Consider the following 23,974-nt stretch of genomic DNA (forward strand, 5'->3'; position numbering starts at 1 on the left):
CAAATGCAGTCACTATTCATAAATCACAAGGTCTAACCCTAGATCAGGCCTTGATTGACATTGGCAGCACAGTCTTTAAAGAAGGTATGAGTTACGGTGCACTATCACAGCTACATACACTTGAAGGACTATTTCTAATCAATTTTGATACCAACAAAGTCAAGGCTGACATTCCTTGCATCATAGAGAACAACAATCTACGTGCACTCTGCACACCCCATCTCAATATGTACCCTGCTCCAGGAAAAAAGGAAAACTTGTTAAAAGAAAAGTAATGCAAACAGAACTTATAAGAGATCTACCAACAGGATCACCAAAGAAAGTGAAAGCGGCTGCTACTCCACCAAGTAGCACAACCACAAAACTATGCAGTGCAAATGCAAGTGCACATCCAACAGCACAAAGAGAGAGAAGTATGTCTTCTAAATAAAACAAGTGGAGCTCCAGCAAATGACACAGACACAGAACTGTCAGGTCCATTCAAATGTTCCAACACAACTGGTGTAAATTGCTATGAAAATGTAGCAATCAATGTTCTGTTCCAATTGCCACCAATTGTTGAAAACATTTCATTGAACGGCGCAGACCAGTTGTGTTTGCAAATGCTCCTCCTTCATAGAAAGGCAACAAACAATCCTGACAACACTTACAGTGTCTCAGGAATAAGGCAGGAATTGGCCTACTGTGCAGGAATGGTGAGATTCACTATAAACACACAAGAAGATCCACAAAAATGTCTAAAGTACTTACTGCAAGTACTGGAAAGCAAAAGCATACATATAAATGAAATCGTCCAAATTTCATACATGTGGAAACATATATGCACTCTATGCAACCATGTGGTGCAGGATCAAGTCCCTAATGAGCGCTTTGTAGATGTACCAATACCTAATTGTGAATTCATTCCATTTCACCAGCTGGTGCAAAATGCAGATCATGGCATATTATGCCCTTTATGCAATTCAGACAATCGTTGCACCTTACACATAAACTCACATAACCAAGTCGTGATAGTAATACTTTTAAGATACAACACAGATGGTACCAAAAACAACTGCAAGCTTACTAGCTTCACACATGGGCAAGTATCGCTTGGCAAGAAAACCTTCCCAACAGGAGGCATAATCTACCACACGGGTGCCACAACCAGTGCGAGTCACTATACTGCATACATTAAAAAGAAATGTGGGTGGTTTGAATGCAATGTTACTTCCATTACTCTGAAACGGAGATTACCAACAAATCTTGCAAATGCCTACTTAATATTGCTGAAACCTAAATTTACTCACTGACCTGTAAAAGTAGCATAACCACTGCCCGATAGACCCCAACAGGTATGTAAGTGAAAACGAAAAATACCCTTCTGCCCTGTGAAACGATAAGAACTTAAGCATACACCAACTGGCCCGTGAGTACATATGTTGCGCTGCTATACAGTTTTTTCCCACAATGACCCAATAATTATAGGCATAGAAACAACAACTGTGGAAATCACACACTAAAATTGTTTCACCCATAGTACTTTAAAAGTACTGAGCGTGAGGGTCTACAAACTGTCCTCACTAACCTGTAAAATGACCAACTGTTAGAATATGCCAACTGCTGCCTAACTGTGCCTATAACACTGCAATCAATACGGCAACTGGCATCTAACTGCACCCATAAAACTGCAATGTCACTTGGCAATAGTGGAAAACTTAAATACGCCAACAAGAATGAAAGTGCTTCAAAACATACCCTGCAAAAATGTGAAACTGTGAACAGTTAGAATACACCAACTGGTATCTAACTGCGACCATAATACTGCAATATTACTTTCCATTGCTACAAAAGTTAAAATCCACCAGCAAAAATGAAAGTTCTTCTGAAGATTCCCTTCAAGACTTGTAAAGGATCAACAGTCAGAATATGCCAACTGGTATCTCAGTACACCCACAGTACTACAATATTAGTTTTCAATAGTATAGTACGTACAATACACCAACAGGAATCAAACAGCATGAAAAGATAGTGTTAAAAAGTAAAAAAGGATAAACAGTTAGAATACGCCAACTGGTATCTAACTGAAACCATAGTACCACCACTTCCAAAAAGAAAAACACATACACTATTTCAAATCCTCTGACTGCAACAGTGCTTGTAACAGCAAAACCACGTAGTTGTGCACCTTAAACATTCCTGTAAGTACTGCACACTTCAATGAAACATAGTGTGACACGTAACATCAAATAAATGTACTAGGTTTTATTTTTATCCTGCATGGATTTTTCTCCCCACAGATCCAATGATTATGCAACCAAACACAGGAACTGAGCACATTGCACAGTAACTTGTTTGAAGCTTAGCACTTGTAATGTAGTAATTATGAGGGTCTATAAAGAACATGAATATGTGAAATGTTGTAGAATATGACATTATGAAGTACCTTCCCTAACATATTATGCTGTTTTTTTCACAGCCAAAGAAACAAAGATTTATCCTGCATTTACACATGCAAGAAACAGAACATTTGCCCACATTGGCACAATATGCAAAAGTGATTTTTCCACTTCAATGGTATTCTGTCACTGTGTTCCAAAAGTATGCAGTGCCTGGACAGTATGTATAATGAGTATAAGCATATTAGTGTCATGTTTCTTTCCAATGGCCAAATTGTATTTCTATACACATATTTGTGCAATGCATATGCCAGTGGGCACATTCTTGGGTGCATGGCCATATTATGCTGGTGGTTGTGGCCAGCCCCTAGACTCTTGGGTGCATGGCCTTTGGCCTACAGCCCCTAGATTCTTGGGCCTATTTTTAACCTATGCAAACATCCTCCTATCATCTACATTCCACTCTCCTAAACTAATAAAGCCTGCCTACAGTCACCAGATAAGCTCTCCGCTCAAAGGCCTGGTTTATGCACTACTGTACACACATTATTGTAATGGTGTTTTCCAATAGCCAAATTCCACTTCTGTACACATACTAATACAATACTTCCAGCCAGTGGCCATACTCTTGGGTACATGGCCACACCACCACAGCATAATACAGCCATGCACCCAAGAATCTGTCCAGTGGCCACAACCCACACACATAAGCCAGATGCCTGATGACGTGTCCACTTCTGTACACATACTAATACAGTACTTGCAGTCAGTGGCCAAACTCAAGAGTCTAGGGGCTGGCCACAACTACCACACAATAATAAAGCCATGCACCCAAGAATCTGGCTAGTGGCCACAACCCAGACACATAATCCAGCTGCCCGAGGCCCTGTCTGCAGACTACCACGGTGGTCAGTCAAAAGGGCGGAAAAAAATATCGAATGACAAAAATCTCGAAAAAAAGATCTCGAAAAAAAATATCGAATTTTTTATTTATTTATTTATATGTATTTTTGGGGTCAGGTAAGTAAAAAAGGGGGTAAAAGAAAAACAAAGATAAAAGGGGGTTTGGGGGAACCCCCCCATTTCGAAAAAAAACATATTGAAAAAAACATTTTTTTTTCGATATTTTTTTTTCGGTCTTTTCACTATATGGACTGCCGAGCTCTGCACGGTCTTCTTCCACCTAAACAAATACATCATATCAACCATCTTTCACTCCCCCACCCTTCTCAGCCCCTCTTCCCAACACCAAATGCCATAAACATGTTTCCCAGCCCTGTTCCCCACCGCGCTATCTGCGGATATCCAAAGATACAACATGGCGGGCGTTTCGGAAAGAAATGAGGCTCCTCACACTTTCCACCAGCCAATCAGGACATTACGCGGCCCTAGGGACCAATCAGAGTCCTGCCCACGGAGCAAACAGGGAAATGGGACCGCGGAGCATACCCAGACTTCACCAATTTTTTGGGACCTACATTTTGCCTGTTTTTAAAAAAACAACTCGACGGATTTACACCAACTTTACAAAAGCATGCGTTTGGGTCCAGGCCGCTGCTCCTGCCGCAAATTTGGTGAAAATCCGTCTAGCGGTTTGGCCTGTAGGCGTGAGCATAAAAAGTTTTCCATCGTGTCTATGGAAAAAAAAATGTTTGACTCCCCCTATAACTTTGCGTCCCCTTGACGAAACCTCGCCAAACTGGCCAAAAGAATTCTGAACGGCCCATGTACTTTTTTTGCAAACTTTTGTGAGGATTCATCCAGAGGGAGCGAAGTTATAAGCCATGCAAAAAGTGCTCTTCCTATGAGATGAGAAACTTAACCATAACTACAGGGCCACTACCGCAGGCCATGTAATGAAAGACTTATGTTTATGGATTCTGGCTGCGTGCTGTTTTTGATCTTTGGAGAATGTACCGCTTGCCACTTGCCCCCGGGTTCTTGCACCACTCCCCCAAGGTGTATATTTCTGAGTGTTGTATGTGTCACACAGACTGCAGACTTGTAATGCTTGGGGATCTGCACCGTGCAGTCAGTCAGCGGCAGTGTAGCAGTGTTCCTACCGGCATGGCGTCGTTGAGGGCGCTGCTGTAGGCGCATGCTCGCATGGAGTAGTGTCGAAGGCAGTCTTCAAACAGGTGCAGCGACTCCACCACTTTCTCTTGGAAGTCCTCTGCCGATTTATTGGCAATCGCAAAGTACAAGTAATCAGAGTACAGCCTGCCAGGAAAAAAAAAAAGAAAGAGAGAGAGAGAGAGAGAGAGAGAGAGAGAGAGAGAGAGAGAGAGAGAGAGAGAGAGAGAGAGAGAGAGAGAGAGAGAGAGAGAGAGAGAGAGAGAGAGAGAGAGAGAGAGAGAGAGAGAGAGAGAGAGAGAGAGAGAGAGAGAGAGAGAGAGAGAGAGAGAGAGAGAGAGAGAGAGAGAGAGAGTTTTTTTATTATAATGCGCTATAAACCTTTCTTATACATTCATTATGTAACATCATAAACATTGTTTTTAAAGCACAATATCGAAATGCTAATACAATTTCATCACCTAAAAATATTTTAAATCTTACCTTACATTTATGACGAATTATTTAAAGTAACAAAAGGCGGGCGCACGTCACACTCCAATGTTATTTCAATAAATGAATACCATTCAAGAGTAAATGCTATCCGTCCCAATCTAATACCTTCACCTACACTTCCATTTCCATAATACCCTCATGGGGAATGTATAGAATAAGAGCGATTTACCAGCATACAGACTGCGGTAACATTTCCCCAGTCTTTGTGGTCCGAATTACTCGGTTTGGCGAACACGGCAGACACACATTTCACAGCAGCTAATGTTAAGGGGGTGTCATGCAAAGCACCCCCCATCGCCAGGTGTGCACCGACGTTAGTAGAATTCTCTAGGCTGAGCAAGACCAGCACCTTCCACGGCCACATGCCTCAGGGTCTCCACCGGAGTCAATTCACTACAAACACGACGTCCCCCCCAAGATGTCTGGCCAGGCCACTCGAGCACCCCCTTCCTCACTAGTAGGAATTAAGGCGAAACCGTAGGAACTGAGTCCTCACCTTTCAGTTAGGGAAGCTTTGGAGGCAGGCTGGGACAGGATTCAGGGTTTTACATCAATGACTTGATGATATGATGGGTTATTTATAACGCGCTTAATACCCAGAGGTTTCCAAGCGCAGACCCGGGGATCGAACCTAAATTGCTCCACGTCGTCTTGCTTCCAAGGCGAGCACGTTGCCCCTGCACTATCCTCCTGAGACTTGCATTGTCTAAACTCCTGAACAGTATTCACCCAACCCTGTCTCCACGCCGTATTCTACCCCCCTCAGGCTTTCCTAATAGACACTCTATGGTTACCTCAAGCTCACGTAAGATTCGTATCTTCTCTACTCCTAATTTCATCATTCATTAATTCGAAAAGGGTGGCTACTTCTGCTAACAGAAGCTTCCTGAAAAGCGATAACATTCTCCAGTTCACCAGGGCCGCCAAGGTCCGGGTGTTGCTAGGTCTGGAAAAGATCCGGGGCTACACTAATATTGGGGCTGCCGGGACTCGGGGCTAGCTGGCCTTTTGGTTGTAGACCCTGAGATTCTATCCGGGGCTACAACCAAAAGACCCGGGGTACAGCCCCGTAAGCACCCCCTAGCAACGCCTCTGCTAAGGACACAAGTCCCAACTCATGTCGAATTGCACCCACGGGAATGCCCTCAGGGACCCCCAGTGGCAAATAGAGAGACTGTCCCTCTAAGCATTTCCATGGGATGATGTGACCATGTACCAGGATCTCCACACATGGCAACAGCCTTACTTTATCAAATCTAATCCTAGGAATAACTGAGAACTTCCCAAATTTCATGTGTATACACTTCACCTGGACAACCAAACGCGCTGTCTTAGGTTTTAGGGCGTGAATTATACTGCCATTAATAACACCCTGCACCATCAGAGAGCCCAAATAAATAAAAGCTGGAACCGCCTCCAATATCCCGAACTTAGGTGCCACTTATACTTCTGACTAGATTGTTTCAGCTGATCCGACCCTAAGCTCCGATTTCCCACATTCATTAGTAGATCTTTAGAATCTGCATAAATCCGATGCCCCCACAGGTGCCTTTGCAGCCCAAGGAGCGTCTGGTCAACTAAGATCAGATCATCCACATACAGCAGTCTCGTGCAATGAGGCGTACCCGGACACGGCGGGGACACTCTTGCACACTATAGTGCTTCAGCTAGGTCTGAAATGAATACATTAAAAGGGGTGGCGGCCAGTCAGCACCCTTGTTCTAATCCCCTTTCTGTTCAAATGTGTTCTGAAAGTTTCCCACCTGAGTGTAATCTGGCCTGAATAGAGGTGTTCATGGGCAGTGCCTTCATGATGTCCACTCAACAGGGTGGACACCCCCATTTCTCCAACTGCAACCAACAAACAGCCCTCTTAACACTGTCAAAGGCAAGGGCAAAATCCACAAATGCCAGGTTTAACAGGACACCCTTGGGCACAGCTTTAGTTCACTGCAGTAACCTTGCCTTTAGCCAATCCAGTCTGAAATGGATCCATTCTACAGTTTTCTGTAGCCCACGGGGTTAGTTGTTCTCAGACTATGATGGCGAGCGTTTTACTGGGCTTATTCACAAGCGCTATAGGTTTATTATTTGTCAGATTGGCCCGAACCCCCTTTTTGAAAATTGGGGCCACAATTGAAGAGGTCCACGATGGGGGCAATCTTTTATCCCGCACAATCCCTTCAAATATAACCAACAGCACATCAGCCCACAACCTTGGAGCCTTCTTTAAAGTATCATTTGACAGACCATGCAGCCCCGGAACCCTGATTTCACCAGTCTAGAACTTATATTGTATATGGCCTCCAAATCAAACTCTAGGGACCAAGCAGAGGGACTTTTGACCTCAAGAGTATGGTCACGTGTTAAACCCTTTGCATAAGTCCAATGGTTCTGCTAACTTCAGCAATGGGGATAACCTGCATGGATGATTGATGATGATGTATTTTCATATCCCACCAAAAGCTCTCTAAATTCTGCACGCCCAAGGCAATCAGCAGAGCTTCCAAATCATGTTGATATAAGCGGAAGTTTTTATAAACTTCTTTATATTTTTTACTTCTATGTATTTGAATAATGATTCAATTCTTCCCAGAGCTCTTACGCTTGCTCTTAATCCTCTTTTCTGGGACTGAATAACCCTATAAAAACATGCCTTATTCTAGACCAAGACCTACCAGGCTGGCGTATCTAGTCATAAACTAACACACAAGAGTAATTATTCCGAATAAGGGTATGCAACGGGCCATTTTACTGAACCGCACTTTCCATCATGCAGTTACATTTTTGCACCATGCCACCATACCAGCACATCCTTCTGCCACCTTTATTTACCTCTAAATTAACAGCCGATTTAGACTTTACAGATATCCGCGGACTTATACCCAAACCAACAGGAGCATCGCATGATCACTAACCTCGGAGGGAATCATTTGCAAATGTACACACTTCTGAAAAATGTCCTTAGAGGCATAAATGTGGTCAATCAGAGCTCTACCTTTTCCCAGGATATCACCCTTAATACAGCCATACATTTGTTGTACATCCCAAGTACTCATGAGATTACCCCATGCCCTACCTCGAAAAGCGGCCGAGGTTTAAGTCATTGAAATAGTGCCAGGGTGCTCTATTGGTTCAAAGCAATCAGCATTAGGGCACCAAATATCAAAATGCGCCAGGAATTCTGGTACGTGATCTCATTTTCCACCATCTCAGCCATGTCATCTATGAATCTGGTTTGTGTTATCCCTTCAGGATTCTATTAGACATTCACTGGAAGAGTCAAGGCATGATCAGAAGAGCATAGTAGATCCCATGAAACTTCAACTGTCTGGATATACAAATACGGGTAACTCCAAGGCATCCCAAGAAGCCCCATCCCATCTCGGAAGTCAATAAGTAATCCAGCTGCAGGACAGCCCTTAAGTCATTTAATCACCGGGTTCAAAAGAATCGAAAACCCATCTAACAAGGGGGCTCAAGGAATACAGCCTGATCCCCTATAACAAATTCTCACTCCAGGAACAGATGCAAATACCCCCGTCTATTTCAGGAGCCCACCCTGTCAGGGATGCCCATTCTGCTACGTCGGATACAAACAAGAGCCGCTACCAACCATGACCAATCAGTCACAGCCCCTGATGCATTCACATTTGTATCAGTACCGCAAACCTTCCCGCCAGACAAATTTCCCCCGAAACAAAAAATTCTCAATGAAGGGAAATTACAAGAGTGTTTGTTCCCCACACGATTTCTCTTCGCTACAGAAGGGTGTACCCTAGATACCAAGGTGGACTTAGCCTCAGACAATTCATATCCAAAGGGTAACAACTTATCTCCTTCTGCCGAAAGGAGTTGGATGAAACACCAACCTAGATTTCAAATTTAGCAGCACACGATCTAACAGAGAAAAACTCCACCTCTATAGCTGATGACTGATCAAAGGAACGATAGCACATTCGCCCTATTAAGAACATTAATCCCACTAGAGCATAGTTACATTCACCCAACATCCCTATTGGTCCGCTCCCCCCATTGGTCTTTAAAGAGGCAACCCACCAGTGCTCCGATGTGCTAAAGGGCTTCTCCTTGGGGCATGAACTATTATTGTCTTCTATGATACATGGAAGAGTATTCAAAGAAACCACTGTGGTGGGCAATGATAATGTACTTGGGATAGTGCTCACTTTTAAGACCCTTTGTGGCCCTAGATTAGCAGACTCCTGCGCGGTTTCCTTAATCGGGTATCTCGACATGTTAAGCCAGGGCTCCGTCAAGTCCTCCATCACCTGAATTGAAGATTATGGTGGGTCATTGGATATTCAGCTTTTTGCTTGCTCTGTCCTTTCCGAGGGGGCCTGGTTTGCTTTTGTCTCTCTGAACCCTCTGATCCTCCACACGCAGTGTGTCTGGCAGCTTAATAGATCCCAGGAACTTCCTTGATCTCATATTCTTGGTTATCTTTTGTTGCTTTTGACCCTTTTTGCCCCCAATTCTTTCCTCCAGCGTTGATAAAAGATGGAATAGTTAAGATCCGTATTAGAATTATTCAGTTCAGTTGCTACAACCTCTATCGGGCTCGAGTATTCAGTCAATAAAATATCCCTCCACAACCACCTCCAACTCAGGAGCTGTTTCTATCTGCACTTCGGCGGCACCCTGTGTCAAAAGGCACAATTTCAATTCTTCCATTGGAGATGGAGTAGCCTCCTGAAGCGGGGGTCAGCTGTTTGGAGATCAAGGTGAATTCTCATATCCTTAGATGCAGTAAAACCTTCGAATTCAAGGTATTCTTCAAAAACCTTTGGTTCAGCAAATTTGAGGTTATATTTTCATATAAATGAACGAATGACGCGAGGACAAAATTCAGAGCCGAAATTGAGGTAGCCCCCAATAGAGGCGCCTAATCATCAGTCTTCATCGGTAGAGTTGAAAACGATGACGAGGCAGATGAAGAGGACACGGAAGACAAAGGGCATCATTATGAGGTGGGCGGAATGGGTTTAACGTCGCCGATAATAGTACCGGTGCCGTTAAACCCATTCCGCCCTATTACGAGGTTCCCTTGCGGGACCCGCTCAGAATGTCTGGTCAGACCGTTGTTAATGGGCCCGTTATTAGCTCCATCCCCATTCCCATTGAGCCCTATGGGGGCTCAAATGGGAATGGGGATTGGTTTTGTGATTGAGGAATTACCAGGTCCTCCATGTTTGGAATGACCCGGTAATTCCTCATTCATAGAACCCGGACCCAGACACGATTTTGGAGGCAGCCATGGCGCGATTAGCACCATAGCTACCTCCAAACTCATAATGAGGCCCAAAGAGCAGTTAGGTATTGCCGAACACAGAATTAACTCCAGAGATAATTCCAGATTTCCAAATCAGTTACCATGGTTATTACACACAGTTGGAGGAGAGATTGTACGCAATACTGAAACACAAAGCTCCACAGGTGGTTGACAACATGATAATAATTCAGCATCTGAGACCTCAATTACCGATGGTAGGGACACCTCCTCGGGGTAGTTCCTGTGCCCCTCTTCCTGCAGCACTGTGGGCCTCGCCTCACCCAACCCTGGAGTAGATACATTGGTAGCGGCATGAGAAGGCCAGGGTGGGGTGAAACCCTGTCTTTTGCTCCTAGTAAAGGGCACTGCTCTGTAGCATTCAATGCCACTTTAACCAGGTCACCTACTAAGCAGGGACTAGTTTATTTGTCCCCATTACTGATAGCCATTTCCAGCCGCGCCGGTGCAGGTGCTGCTACAGTTTTGGAATCAGTCCCTATATCACCTTACATCTTGCAGTCCATGGGATGATAAATTATCAGACAATACCTACAAGCTTTGTGTCCCTCCTTATATTTATTTATTTTATTTATTCATTGTTTGCTTGTTAGGCACTTATGCAATAAAGAATATACTGTTTCGAAGCGCCCACAGGGCAGGGAGGGAGGGAAATGAATTACTAAACAAAATTAAGAGTAGAGGGGGAGGAGGGACAGGGACAAACCTACCATGCCTTGTGAGTATTCAGAACGTGCAAGCGCAGAAAGGAAGAGGGAAGAGGGGTAAGTGCTGGGGAGTCAGAGCTTGTGGGTGAGCCATGGATGAAGTGCTAGGAATGAGTGCTCACGTTCTGGGCCGCAGGAGATGTAAGTGCGAGTTTCCAGAGCAGAGGGAGTGCAGATGCAAAGTACTGTGGATAGACAGGAGCTGGGCTGATGGGGTGTGGCAGTTCATAGCGGATTAGTGGAGGAAAGAAGGAGAGAAGGAGGAGGAAAAGAGGAAAGTTTTAAGGACCTTTTGGAATTTGAAAAGATCCTGTTCAAGGTGCAAGGGGAGACTATTCCAAAGGATGGAGCCTGCAAAGGAAAGTGAGTGACCCCCTGCCCTCTGTTTAGAAAAACGCTTTACACACAAAGATTCGGTGCCAGAGGAGTGAAGTGGTCTAGGGGGAGAGAATTTAGAGAGATAAAGTTGAAGATAGTGTGGTCCCAGGGCCCAGACAGCCTTGTGGGCGATGCAGAGGGATTTTAATTTAATCCATGCAGCAACCAGGAGCCAGTGAAGACGTTTTAGTGCCAGAAAGATGCGGTCCCTGGGTTAAGGCTAAGACTTGCTGCCCTGTTCTGGATAATCTGAAGGGGTCACAGAGTGGAAGAAGGCAGATTCAGGAGGAGGCTGTTACAGTAGTCAAGTCTAGAGACAACCAGGGCTTGGGTCACATTGAGCCTCTGAGGGAAAGTGAGAAAAGTTAGGATTCCTTTGAGAAGGAAGAGCTGATAGAGGGACTTCTTGGGAATGTCCTGAGCGTGCAGGAGGAAGGAGAGAGAGGAGTCGAAGACGACTCCAAGGTTTCTGGCTTCGGTTGAAGGAGCAGGGGGAGAGCCCAAGGAGGAAGGCCAGAGTGAGGGGACGAAAGAGGGAGCAGGGGTCCCAATGGGAATGATCTCAGTTTTACAGGCGTTGAGGCAGAGATCATTGGAGGCACACCAGTGCTGGATGGCAGATAGGCAGTCAGGGATGATGGAAGGTGCAAGAGGGTCAGCAGGGAGTCTGAAGAAGAGCTGTGTGTCGCCTGCGTAACACTGGAAGTTGGAGATGAGGCGTGCAAGCAGAGCAAGGTAGATGTTAAAGAGCCAGGGGGAGAGTATAGAGCCCTGGGGGACACCATGGGTGGAGATGGAAGTAGGAGAGGAGAAGAGAAGGGGCCCAAGATGAATAGGGAAGGGCAGTTAGTGAGGAAAGAGGACAGCCAATCCAGTGCCCATTCTGAGATACCAAGTGTATTGTGGGGCCTTTGTATGAGGATGGAATGGTTAACTGTGTAAAATGCAGAAAAGAGATCGAGCTGTTAAGTTGGAGTCTGGTGATGTGAGCAGTTCTTCACGGGTGTTCAGAAGAGCAGTTTACGTGCCTTTGGATGCTCAGAATCCAGATTGATGGTCGTGGAGGCCACCAACAAGTTCAGTGTAAGATTTACAGGAAGGGGGTGATGGAGATAAGGCAATAGTTGGCAGGAGAGGAAGGGTCGGAGGATGTTTTTTTCAGGAGTGGGCGCACAAGGGAGTGCTTAAGGTGGGAGGGGAAAGATCCAGTGATAAAGGAGTGAATGTAGAAATGAGCAAGTGCAGGGGCAAGAGAGCCAATGTTATCCTTGATGGTTCAGGATGAGCAGGGGGAGACCTGTTTAGAAGAGACCTTCATGGAGCAGACAACTTCTGTAACTTCCTCAGGTGTGACAGGAGAGAAGGAAGAGGAGGGGGAATGAGGGGAGGGGTGAGTGTGGAGGGGAGTGGGTTGGTTTGTGAGGGAGGGTAGAAAGAGTGGTCAGAATGTCTTGCGTTTTGGTGGCAGTGTGAGGCGAATGCATTGCAGAGGGCCTGGGAAGGAGAAGGGAAGGAGGAGACTGCAGAGGGTTTGGCTAGTTCCCTGCAGATTTTTAAACGTTCAGCCGAGTTATTGGATGCGCCGCAGATCCGTGTATGTCAGCACTTTTCTTGGCATGGATGGAGAGTCTGTATTGCCTTTGGAGCAGACGGTAGGCCAGTTTGTCAGAGGATGAGTCGGAGGTTTGCCACTTCCGTTCTGCTGCCCTGCACTTTTTTTTCAGGGATGCAAGTTTGGTGTCGTACCAAGAGTCAAGCTTTGAGGCAGGTTTCAGATAGATCCTCATGACTGGGAAGAGAATATCAAGAGTGTTGATGATGGAAAGATGGAGGTTGCGGAGGGCAGAGTCAGAAGAAGGGTCAGATGTGGGAGGCTGAGGGTGGTGAAGGTGGAGGCGAAGGCAGCCGCAGTCACTCGTTTCATTGGGTGGGTGTTAGTGAACGAGGTTGGTGCGACTTTTGGGGGGGCAATCAAGGGGCCAATGGGACCCAGATGGGATGAGAGGAGAGACTGGTCAGACCAGGAGAGAGGGGTGACTAGTGGGGGGAGAGAGGTTAGGGTGTATGAGGGCATCCAGAGTGTGTCGAGCTGTGTAGGTTGGCCCAGAAGGAAGAATGGAGAGGGAAAGTGAGGCCCAGCGGTCAGTGAATAAAGTGCATGCAGAGCTCGGAGAGTCCAGTTGAATGTTGAAGTCATCCAGGAGGAGAAGGTTAGGGGTGGAAGAAGGTAAAGAAGAGAAGAAGAGAAGAAGTCGGCCCATTCAGAGAGGAATAGGGAGGTGGTGCCTAGAGGCCGGTAGATGGTAGCAATAGTCAGGGTGGAGGTGGGAGAGGTGACCAACTTGCAAACCAGGCTTTCAAAAGAGGAGTAGGTCTGGGTAGGTAGGATGGAAGCAGGAACCCACTCAGGGAAGATTAAGGCACCCCCCCCCTCCACCAGTGCAGTGAGGTTGAGGCATGGAGGTGATCTTGAATTCATCAGGGAGGAGGGAGTTAAAGTTAATGACTGAGCTCACAAGTCTCGGTAATAGCGAGAATGTCAAGTTCAATGTCCATAAGAACGAGACAGCTGTCAGAAGAGTGTTTGTTGGCATAGCGGGTGCTGAGAGTCGACAGGTGCAGGTGGTCAGTGCTTTTGAAGGTTTCTGTGGTGGGGTGCAGTGGCGTGGCACACCATTCAGAGGAGGGAGAGAGGGAGAACGGGGAAATGCAGGCGAAAGGAAGGAGGTTGATGAGAGAAGGCACGATGCAGTCAAAGAGAAGGAGGTTGCGTTGTGGACCCTGAATCAGAATTGTGCCAGTGTGACAGACATTAAGCAATGAGAGGATGCAAAGCCTCCAAGCGGCCCTCCCACTCGGTGACACTGTTAATAGAGGAGTGTGTGGAAGGAGAGAGAGTGGAGATGAGATGGGGGGGGTCCAAAGATCAGGAGAGGGGACAGAAAAAAGGATATCAGTGAAAACCTCTCTGCAATGGGAAGTCTAGGGTTTGCACTCAGGATGTCTTTTTGTGTTTTTTCCTGCCGGACTTGGAGAGAGAACGGGATAGGTGGTAGTGTAGCAGTTAGATAATATAGGAGAGAGGGATAGGAGAGCAGAGCATTTTAATCAAGGAACGAGAGAGGAGTGGCAGCACCGCACAGTTCTGGCTAAACTCATTGCGATGCCTAGTAGATTGAGTCGGAGAGAGTAAGGAATGCCCAGCAGGAAAGGAATTACATTGGAAGATTGGCACAGAGATGTACAAAGATATACACACATAAAATTGATTTTGAAAATGGAGGCAGCAAACAAGCAATGCAGAATGGTGCACAGGAATGAAAACGCCCAATTCAATTTTAAAAGCTCACCCCAAAATCGACTTGAAATGAGATATCCTATCTCCCTGCGACCTGTACTCCACTACAATAGGTTTGGTTTATAGGTGGCACGTTAGCACCGCCTAACAGCCAAAACTAACCACATGCACACTCAATGATCACATAAAAAACGGTATAGCACAAGGGACCTTCTATTTCAAACAATACCACAGAGCAAAAGACCAAAGAGAAAACAGGGTCCACAGCACATTAACCCCTTACTGAATAAGGCTACATTGTCAGACAACCTTAGCTCAGGAGGGGTAACACTGAACACTAATGCCTGAGGAGGATGACTGACAGGTGAGGAGGAAGGGGCGGAGCAGAAATAGGGGTGCTAATATATCAATGCTGCAACCCTCATTACCACCCGCATCAGCCCACCCTATACCACCTGCAGCACAAGCCCATGCCAACATCTCACCTCATGAGCACTCCAACCAGCCCCTGTATCCACAGCCCAACTCTGTAACGCCCCCACCGTCCCAACCGACTGCTAACATCATGTCATTATATGAGCTGGGTGCAGAGCAGGACCCCTAGACCGAACACCTGATCATTCTGCACCTCTACCGCCATAACCCTCCAGTATCGTTGCCCATAACCACCCCCCCGTCCCCCCTCCCCCCTCCCGTACTCCACAGCTCTGCATTGCTCTCAAACTAAGCTGGAACTTAACAAAACACAAATACATATTAATTTTGGTTTAGGTTTAAGGGCATTTGGTGGCACAAACCATTAGGTAAGAGAGAGAGGAAGGGGTGTTGCTCACACACATTATCTGGTTGCCAGAGAAATGGCAACACTTGCGTCATGAAACCTCTGAAACACAGAGGACTTTTCCAGGTGTACATTTGTTTTCTGTCCCTCAGTCACCAGCCACCGTGAAGCATGCACACTGCACAGAGCACCACTACCACTACCACTGTGCATTGCTCACATGCCCTCCCACAGGTTTCTGTTACATGTGTGCGTGCTCCCCAATTCCCCTGCTTGCTTTGGACACCCTCGACCACCCGCACAGCGCTTCTCCGAACCCAACCATGTTGCTGAACAAATCCCTCCTTTTGTTCCTGAGGTGGACATTTCTTGCTAGACTGCCACGCATGGTTCCTGCTAGACTGCCACACATGGTTCCTGCTAGACTGCCACGCATGGTTCCTGCTAGATTGCCACACATGGTTCCTGGTGGACTGTCACACATGGTTCCTGCTAGACTGCCACACATGGTTCCTGCTAGACAGCCACACATTGTTCCTGCGAGACTGCTACACATGGTTCCTGCTAGACAGCCACACATGGTTCCTGCTAGACTGCCACACATGGTTCCTCCTAGACTGCCACACATGGTTCCTCCTAGACTGCTACCCATGGTTCCTGCTAGACTGCCACACATGGTTCTGCTAGACTGCCACACATGGTTCCTGCTAGACTGCTACACATGGTTCCTGCTAGACTGCTACACATGGTTCCTACTAAACTACCACACATTGTTCCTACTAAACTACCACACATTGTTCCTGCTAGACTGCCGCACATGGTCCCTGCTAGACTGCCACACATGGTTCCTGCTAGACTGCTGCACATGGTTCCTGCTAGACTTCCACACATGGTTCCTGCTAGACTGCCACACATGGTTCCTGCTAGACTGCCACACATGGTTCCTGCTATACTAGTGAAGATTTCTCCTCAAAGGCTGGTAAAACTGGGGAAAAGTCTGGCATGAGCCAGAAAAGAATGTTGATAGATACTTCTCTACGCCCACCCACCCTACCTCACCCCAATGTACTCCACACACCCTATATAATGCTGTCTCCTCACCTCGGCCCTCGTCATCCCACTCTATGCGCACTCCACTCTACTCATATCTATCCACACTACCTCATCCTCTCAAAACCAATCCACCAACCCTACCTTCCCCTGTTATAACACCCCACCCACACTACCTACCACACTTATAACCAGTCCACCTTCCCTACCTCACCCTATCCTTCCTCTACCCAGTCTTCCCCCACCCAGTGTACCCCACCCTACACCCACTCTCCCTGCCCTCCCACTGTATGCCCATCTCCCCTACCAGGCATCACACATTGTACCCTCATAGGGACAGGACCAGAATCCAGGCCAGGCAGGACAGGCACTACCCCTGAGCTAGCCATCCACATCAGGCAAGCCAGGCACTACACCCTGAGCTAGCCATCCATGCCAGACAGACCAGGCACTACCCCCTGAGCTAGCCATCCATGCCACGCAGGCCAGGCACTACCCCCTGAGCTAGCCATCCATGCCAGGCAGGCCAGGTACTACCCCCTGAGCTAGCAATCCACGCAAGGCAGGCCAAGCACTACCCCTTGAGCTGGCCATCCATGCCAGGCAGGCCAGATACTACTCCCTGAGATAGCCATCCACGCCAGGAAGGCCAGGCAGGCCAGGCACTACCCCCTGAGCTAGCCACCCACGGCAGGCAGGGCAGGCACTACCCCCTTGTCAGAATAGAAACAATATTATGCCTCCTATTGTAATAATTGCATGTGTATTGGCCTACGCCAAGTTGTCTAAACATCATGCGCGAACAAACTCCACGACAAGGTCTTGACCTTAGAGAAATTAATGTAAGCCGCCATCTTGGATTAAACCGCCATTTTAGGTTCTCCTTTTATGTAGAAATCACCCTGAACATCAAAATGGAGGCCAAATGACATTCTGAATAAGATTCTGGCCGTTCTGACCTCCGTACAACTGAATAATTAATATGCCTGCAGGCCACTTGTCGGGGTCGCGAACAGAGACCTTGTCCTACTGTTGACCTATATGTAAATGTGCTACTTATATCAGTGAAACTAATCGAAATGCATATATTAAAGGATTGACCTGGCAAGGAACGCTAGACCAGTATTGTATTTCACAGAATGGTTAACCAGCAAGAGGGTTGGCCAAGGGCTGGACGAATTGTATAAAAGGCCCGGGTATTCCAATATGCGCTCTCTCACTAACACATCGAACCCTCGTTGAAGTTCGTTATGTTATACTGAGAGCCGAATAGCTATCCGTTTGTCAATTGACTTGGTAACTGTTGTAGCTTGAAATAAAGCACTTGTATGTTTCTTTGTAACCTTTGTTGGTGTGTTTCTTTTTGGGCTTCCCGGCCTCATATTATTTTTCTGTTTTCACACCCTGAGCTAACCATCCACGCCAGGCAGGCCAGGCACTACCCCCTGAGCTAGCCTTCCACGTCAGGCAGGCCAGGGCAGCAAATAATTGGCAAGATATCCCCAAGCAACGGCGAGAATAACACTACAATCTCCTGTAGAACACAGAAGGAGGAGGAAAAAGCTGTCACTGCCACGAAACCATCGAAGCCAGACGGAGCTCACGGGTGCGTATCGCACTTCATGTTTATGGACGATAGCAGATGGCAAGGCCGCACACCCACAACCATACACCACACCCTACGACACATCACACCACAGCCCTGCCATTAGAATCCATCTATCCCCATGACAGAAATTCTACTGGAGACCATTGTCTCTACTACTCTACCATCAAATGTAAAGCACCCATCAACTTGCCAGCTCAATATGAGTAGCTAGTGGGGACTTGGCCACCCCTCCCCAACTTTCACTTGGGCTAAAATGCACACACGCATTGTAATGTCCTCTGTTTCAACTCTCTCAAAAAGTGGACTACGGTCCCCCGAGGACGTTCACCTATATCGCTTGAGACCTTACCAAGGGGATAAAAGCACTATACAAAAGACTCATTACATTACAATCTCATTACATATCCTGCTAACTAACTCACAGACCAAAGGGGCACTCTGGTGCACCAGAAGATGGGCTGACCTCCCTGCCCACCCCCTGCCCCCACTTTCATCACACATCCTGTCCTCTGGGGAACACTCCCCACCATACCACACGCCTCCAACTGCCCACCCTCAAGACACCCACACAGCCCTCCCCCACCCCATGCCTTCCCCAGACACCGTTTCACCCCAGCTTCCCCATCCTTAAGCGTCTCTCGGGCACCCCTCGCAAACACTCCCACCTCGGCAGACCCACCGACCATCTCACACACACCACAGGCACCCAAGAACCCCTTCAAACACAGAATCTGCAACACCCATACCATCTAATCTCTGCACGCCTCTCCCTATCTGCCCTCTTCATGCGTACCCACACCCCTCACCCACACAATCTCATCATACCCCTTGTCCCGAATCCAGTGAAGTCCCTCTTCAACAAATCCTTTCACACACACGGCACAAACACCCCCAAAGCGATTTGAACATTTCCAGGGAACTCAGCAACCCAGCGTCATCCCAAACCTCAGACAACCCCTCTCGCTCCAACGCCTCCGTCTGACGTGCTCTCTCATTGACCCCATTCACTACCCGGCACCACCCTCACCAGCACACCCACACCCCTCTGGGCCCCCACCTGCAACTCCTTTACACACTTTCTCTCCTGTCCCCCACCACACACGACATCCCCCGATATTCCCACACATCACGAACACTCGTTCCAAGGACCATAAGAATGCTCAGAGCGATATTGTGTTGTTTTGCAGACAGGAGTTTTTTTTAAATGTAATTTGTACCTAAATAATTACAATGGAAAAACTCATTGAAATATATGGGGGGGTAAGGGGTGTGGAGAGGTTTTGGGTAGGGGTAAAAGCATAGGAAAAGAGGGTTTCAGACAAACGTTGATGAATTTTTTTCATTGTAAAATTTTTGATCAAAATGTATCCGAAAAAACTCCTGTCGGCAAAGTAACATAGAACACTGAGAGTCTCCGCCCACCATCATAAGAGCAGAAACCATCACCCTCCCCACGAACAACTACTCCCTCGCTCCCTCTCTGCCTTTTCCCCCTCAGCCCCCTACCATCCCTTTTACTGACACCACAGCCACCTCCACCTCCCCACCTATACACTCCACACACTCCACAAGGCCTCCATTGGGGGACCCCTCCCTCTACCTTCCCAATTCAACCCACAGCCCTCCCCCGATTGAATCCCCAGGGACCAACTATCGCCATCCTTCCTTCACACTCTCATGCATTCTCATCAACGCCAGATCTGTCTCCAAAAACGGACACAACATAGACGTCTTCATCTCATCTGAAAAGCCCAAACATCCTGTTCATCACGGAAACCTGGATCTCTAATGACTTCCGACCAATCGCAAACAAGGTATTCCCTCCTGACTACACATTCAACCCTCACAATAGAGCTAGCAGAGCAGGCGGGATTGCCATCCTTCATAAGCCTCACCTATCCATCTCACACTCTGAGGCACAGGCTTGCAGCCCGGAATGCGAATCCCTCCTAGTGAAATTTCTCATCAACCCCTCACACAACTTCTTACTCATCTACATATCCCCCCAGCTACAAGAGACACTTCACGAACGCTCTGAGTGCCTCCCTAGAGGTCATCCTGATCTACCACCAATCCCTCACCCTTGCAGGAAGCGGTAATGTATGGTTCACTGCCTGGGCAACTCCATGACATGACCACTCCGGCACTACCTGGAAGCCCTCAACAATTCGGCTTTTATTCGACCAGATAGTCATTTGCCATAAATACACACACTGGAGCATACATCGGACAATATATTCAAAAAGTATACAAGGCCTAGTTCATTAGAACCAAGACTTAGATATAAAAAATCAAATCATTTTTTGACCTAAAATGAGTTCTAAAATCGTGTGCTCAGTACACTATGACTCAGTACAGTGACTTTTGGCGTATGGTTTGACAACCTCACGGGATACAGGCAAAATAGAAAATGCTTAGGCATCATATCACCGGGTTTCCATTTTTTTTTATCATTTTCACCCTTACGAAGCCCTCAACATGACTCAGCAGGTAACAGGTGCCACCCACTGTTAGGGAGATTGCAAAGCCCTCAACATGACTCAGCAGGTAACAGGTGCCACCCACTGTTAGGGAGATTACGAAGCCCTCAACATGACTCAGCAGGTAACAGGTGCCACCCACTGTTAGGGAGATTACGAAGCTCTCAACATGACTCAGCAGAACCCCAGCACTTTTTACTGGACTTCTGGACCTGTTTCTTTCTATCCTGAATGAGGGGAGCCTTTTCCCCCTCATTCATTCTTATTTGCTCTGACTTTTGGAACTATTTTCTGTGTTTACCTTTACTAGGATCAGAAACTTCTGGGTATTAAGTGTGTTATAAATAACCAGTTATAAACTATGGAGGCTGCTTTCCTCCATATCTCTTTTACGGCATCTGCATTTTACTATTGCAGCACACAGCTCCTAATGGGCACTGTTGCTAGGAACCCTGTGGGTTCTCCTTTGAGATTCTTTCTTTATCCTCGAGTAACTACAATTCTTGAGGATAGAGGATCATTTTGTACCCCTCCTAAAGCTTTATACTCTGAGAGATTGGCCCACATCACCTTATGTGGCATGCCAAGGGGATACTTACTAGCCCCCTTCTCTCTACTCCAGTGACCTTTTAGTCACATAGTAAACCCTCTAGTTCTGGCTGATGGTAGTGGACGTGTTTTATCAACCATTGTGCTATTCTTTACCACAGACTGTATTCACAGTCTCGGTTGTGCACAATAAGGTCACCTATGTTCTAACTTGGTGGCTTCTTTCTTGTTTTGCCATTTCTAGCGTGGTTGTTCATGTTAGCCCTTCTACCATTCTGTGAGGGGAGGTCTGTGTGTGTGTTTGCCTTTGGCGGGAACCCTTGGGTGTCCCCTACTAGGCTCCCATGTGTCTGGGCAGGCAGGAAGTGGGGAGGAATTTTTCACTCCCCTGCTCTTTGTCTGCCTGAGTGCCTCAATCAAACCAGCTCCCACTGGGGGTCTGGCTGTCGTAATTGGACAGCCACCCGCCCCTTTCTGTGAAGTGGTGTGAGATATTGCAGAGGAGTGTGTGCTGAAACTGAATAAAAGGTGAGGTTACTGAGGTGAAAGGCAAGTCGGCCACTGGAAACTGAAGGAACCAAAGAAGAAGATGACCAGAGATGCCTGCAGACCCTTTGCAACACCGTGAAGTGACCATTGCTGTCCTGACCCCGTTTTCTATGCAATAGAGGAACACCGAAGAGGACGACTTCTTCCCTTTGACTGGTGGGAACAACCAGTCCTGAGACGTACTACAAGCTGAGCTATCTCCTGAGGTCCTGTGACTTTCCAGAGCTGTAGACCGCGAATACCAGGTGACCTCCGACCTAATCATGGTGCATCATCTTGCCAAGGTCGAATCTGTCTAAGTCTTTGCTGAACTCCAGATGAACCCTGAGAGACACATTCAGACTCATACAAGTACCCTCACCAGAGTGCAGGACTCCAGAATCCAACAGCATTGACCAGGCAAATCGTGTCCTTTGTTGGTGCTTCGGAAAAGGTGCCAAAGTTGCAGACTGACCGGAGAAGCTGATGACATCTGTGCCTGAAGTCCTCCCTCGAGGCTGCTGATGAGAGATCCTGTCCATTGTTCTGCCTTTCGTCACCAGACCAAGCAATCCAGAAGTCAGGTCCAGCACTGCCACATCGAGGAGAAACCAGCCACAAACATTTCTTATGTCCTAAAGTACAGTGGAAGAAAGGGTATTGCTTACCTTAATCCAAGAAGTCGCTCCAGAGTGTCCAGGGCGTCCCCTCTTACCTCTGACCCAAGCTGCTGGTTTGTGTCGCTTTTTCCGAGTCCTTTAACAGGGTCTCCACCATTGAGTTAATCTGCTGGTCTCTGAAAGTATTCTCAGGAACTTTTTGCTGTTTCCCTACTTCGTATGACTTTGAGCTTGGTCCGAACTGACTTTTGCTGCTAGATAGGACATGAGTGAGTATGCTTTAAACAGTCTCTTGAACCTTGAGCTCTGCTGCTGTTTGACTAACCAACTGTTTCCATCCAAAAAGACGTTATCTTATATAGTTTTGCTAACTGAATATAATTACTGTATGTCTTTGTCTGTGCGCACGATATTGCTGATGATGCGGTAGAACTGTCATTAGTCTCAAACTCTGCACCAATTGTAACCACGAGGAACTAGAAACTAAGCAGTGGCCTTTGAAAAGTATCTACAAGTTTTCCTATGTGTATTTGTATAAAGATGTAAGTATTTTGAAACTTATTTTGTGTAAATATAATGACTCTATATTTTAATATACATTTTTTGGTGTGTTTCTTTGAGTTACTTTACAAACTGGGTTCAGTGTACTTACCTACAGCTCACATCTTCTTCTTTTGATATGCCTGACTGTTCTGCCACTCTACCAAGGTTCCATAAGTAGTACAGATTGATACTAAGAGTTGGGGATCTGTATACGATTGGGATAGTTTTATGAAGTCTTACCTCAAGTGGACTTTAGGAAAACTCCCTTAACACCCACATGGCAGGACATACACTTAATGCAATTTTCAGCACCACTAGCCTTGTCTCCATGTTCCCCCTGCAACCGCTCATATGCAAACTGTTTACAATCGTCCATCCATTACTGTATACACTGTGGCTCTTTATTTCTATGTATGTACCTAACCAATGTCTTAATATTTCTACTGTATATATTACTGTATATATGTTACTACCACCTATATGTGTGTACACACAACTTGTAACTTTGCTCCAATGTAACCTAAACAAGGCGCCCGATGCCTGAGGGCTAGGTGTGCTATACAAATAAATAAATACAAATACAAATACAGCCCATGCAGGCATCCTTTTCTCGCTCCTGTTACTCACCTCTCCTGCATGTATGACTAACACTGGGTCATCCACCCACATCCTGCTATGGAACAAGATCTTAGTATCCCCAGACCTGGCCGACTCCCTGCCCTCCTCCCTCCCCAACCTACCAGTCAAAGGAGGATGACCCTCTATCAGTCACTTTGACACAGGGCTCTCCAACACTCTCCAACTTCTCAGCCCCTCAAGGTCAGCCACCAGCAGACACGACCCCTCGTCCAGATAGTTCACCCCCTCCTCAAATCCCTTCAAACACCTACCCATTCACTGGAATACAGATGGCAGGACGACTCATCTCCCCCAAACAGAACAGCCTACTCCCATCAGACCCATGTCTACAAAGCTGAAATCCGAAGGCCAAAAATCATTTTACGGGAGCAGAATCGCCACTTGGCATTCCTGAGAGCCCTCAAGACATGGCTATTCCCCCTTGCACCCTGAAAAGGCCTGCCCTCTGGAGATAGTCAATCACTCCACGCAGGCCAGGGTGGCAAGGAACCTCCATGCATTCACCGAATGAGGGTAAGAATATCTAAGAATCTACAGC

General features: G+C 46.8%; 1 protein-coding gene across 4 annotated transcripts in view; it reads right to left on the reverse strand.

The window, feature by feature from the left end:
* CHST15 (carbohydrate sulfotransferase 15) overlaps positions 1-23,974 on the reverse strand; it is a 615,742-nt gene that overhangs the window by 96,316 nt on the left and 495,452 nt on the right. For all 4 annotated transcript variants that reach the window (XM_069612030.1, XM_069612031.1, XM_069612034.1 and 1 more), the window contains one exon: positions 4,442-4,598. In XM_069612030.1, coding sequence (XP_069468131.1) covers positions 4,442-4,598 — 157 coding nt within the window. The remainder of the gene's footprint in view (positions 1-4,441; positions 4,599-23,974) is intronic.

The sequence above is a fragment of the Ambystoma mexicanum genome, chromosome 8, assembly GCF_040938575.1.
Source record: "Ambystoma mexicanum isolate Mex_15411 chromosome 8, UKY_AmexF1_1, whole genome shotgun sequence".
NCBI lineage: Eukaryota > Metazoa > Chordata > Amphibia > Caudata > Ambystomatidae > Ambystoma > Ambystoma mexicanum.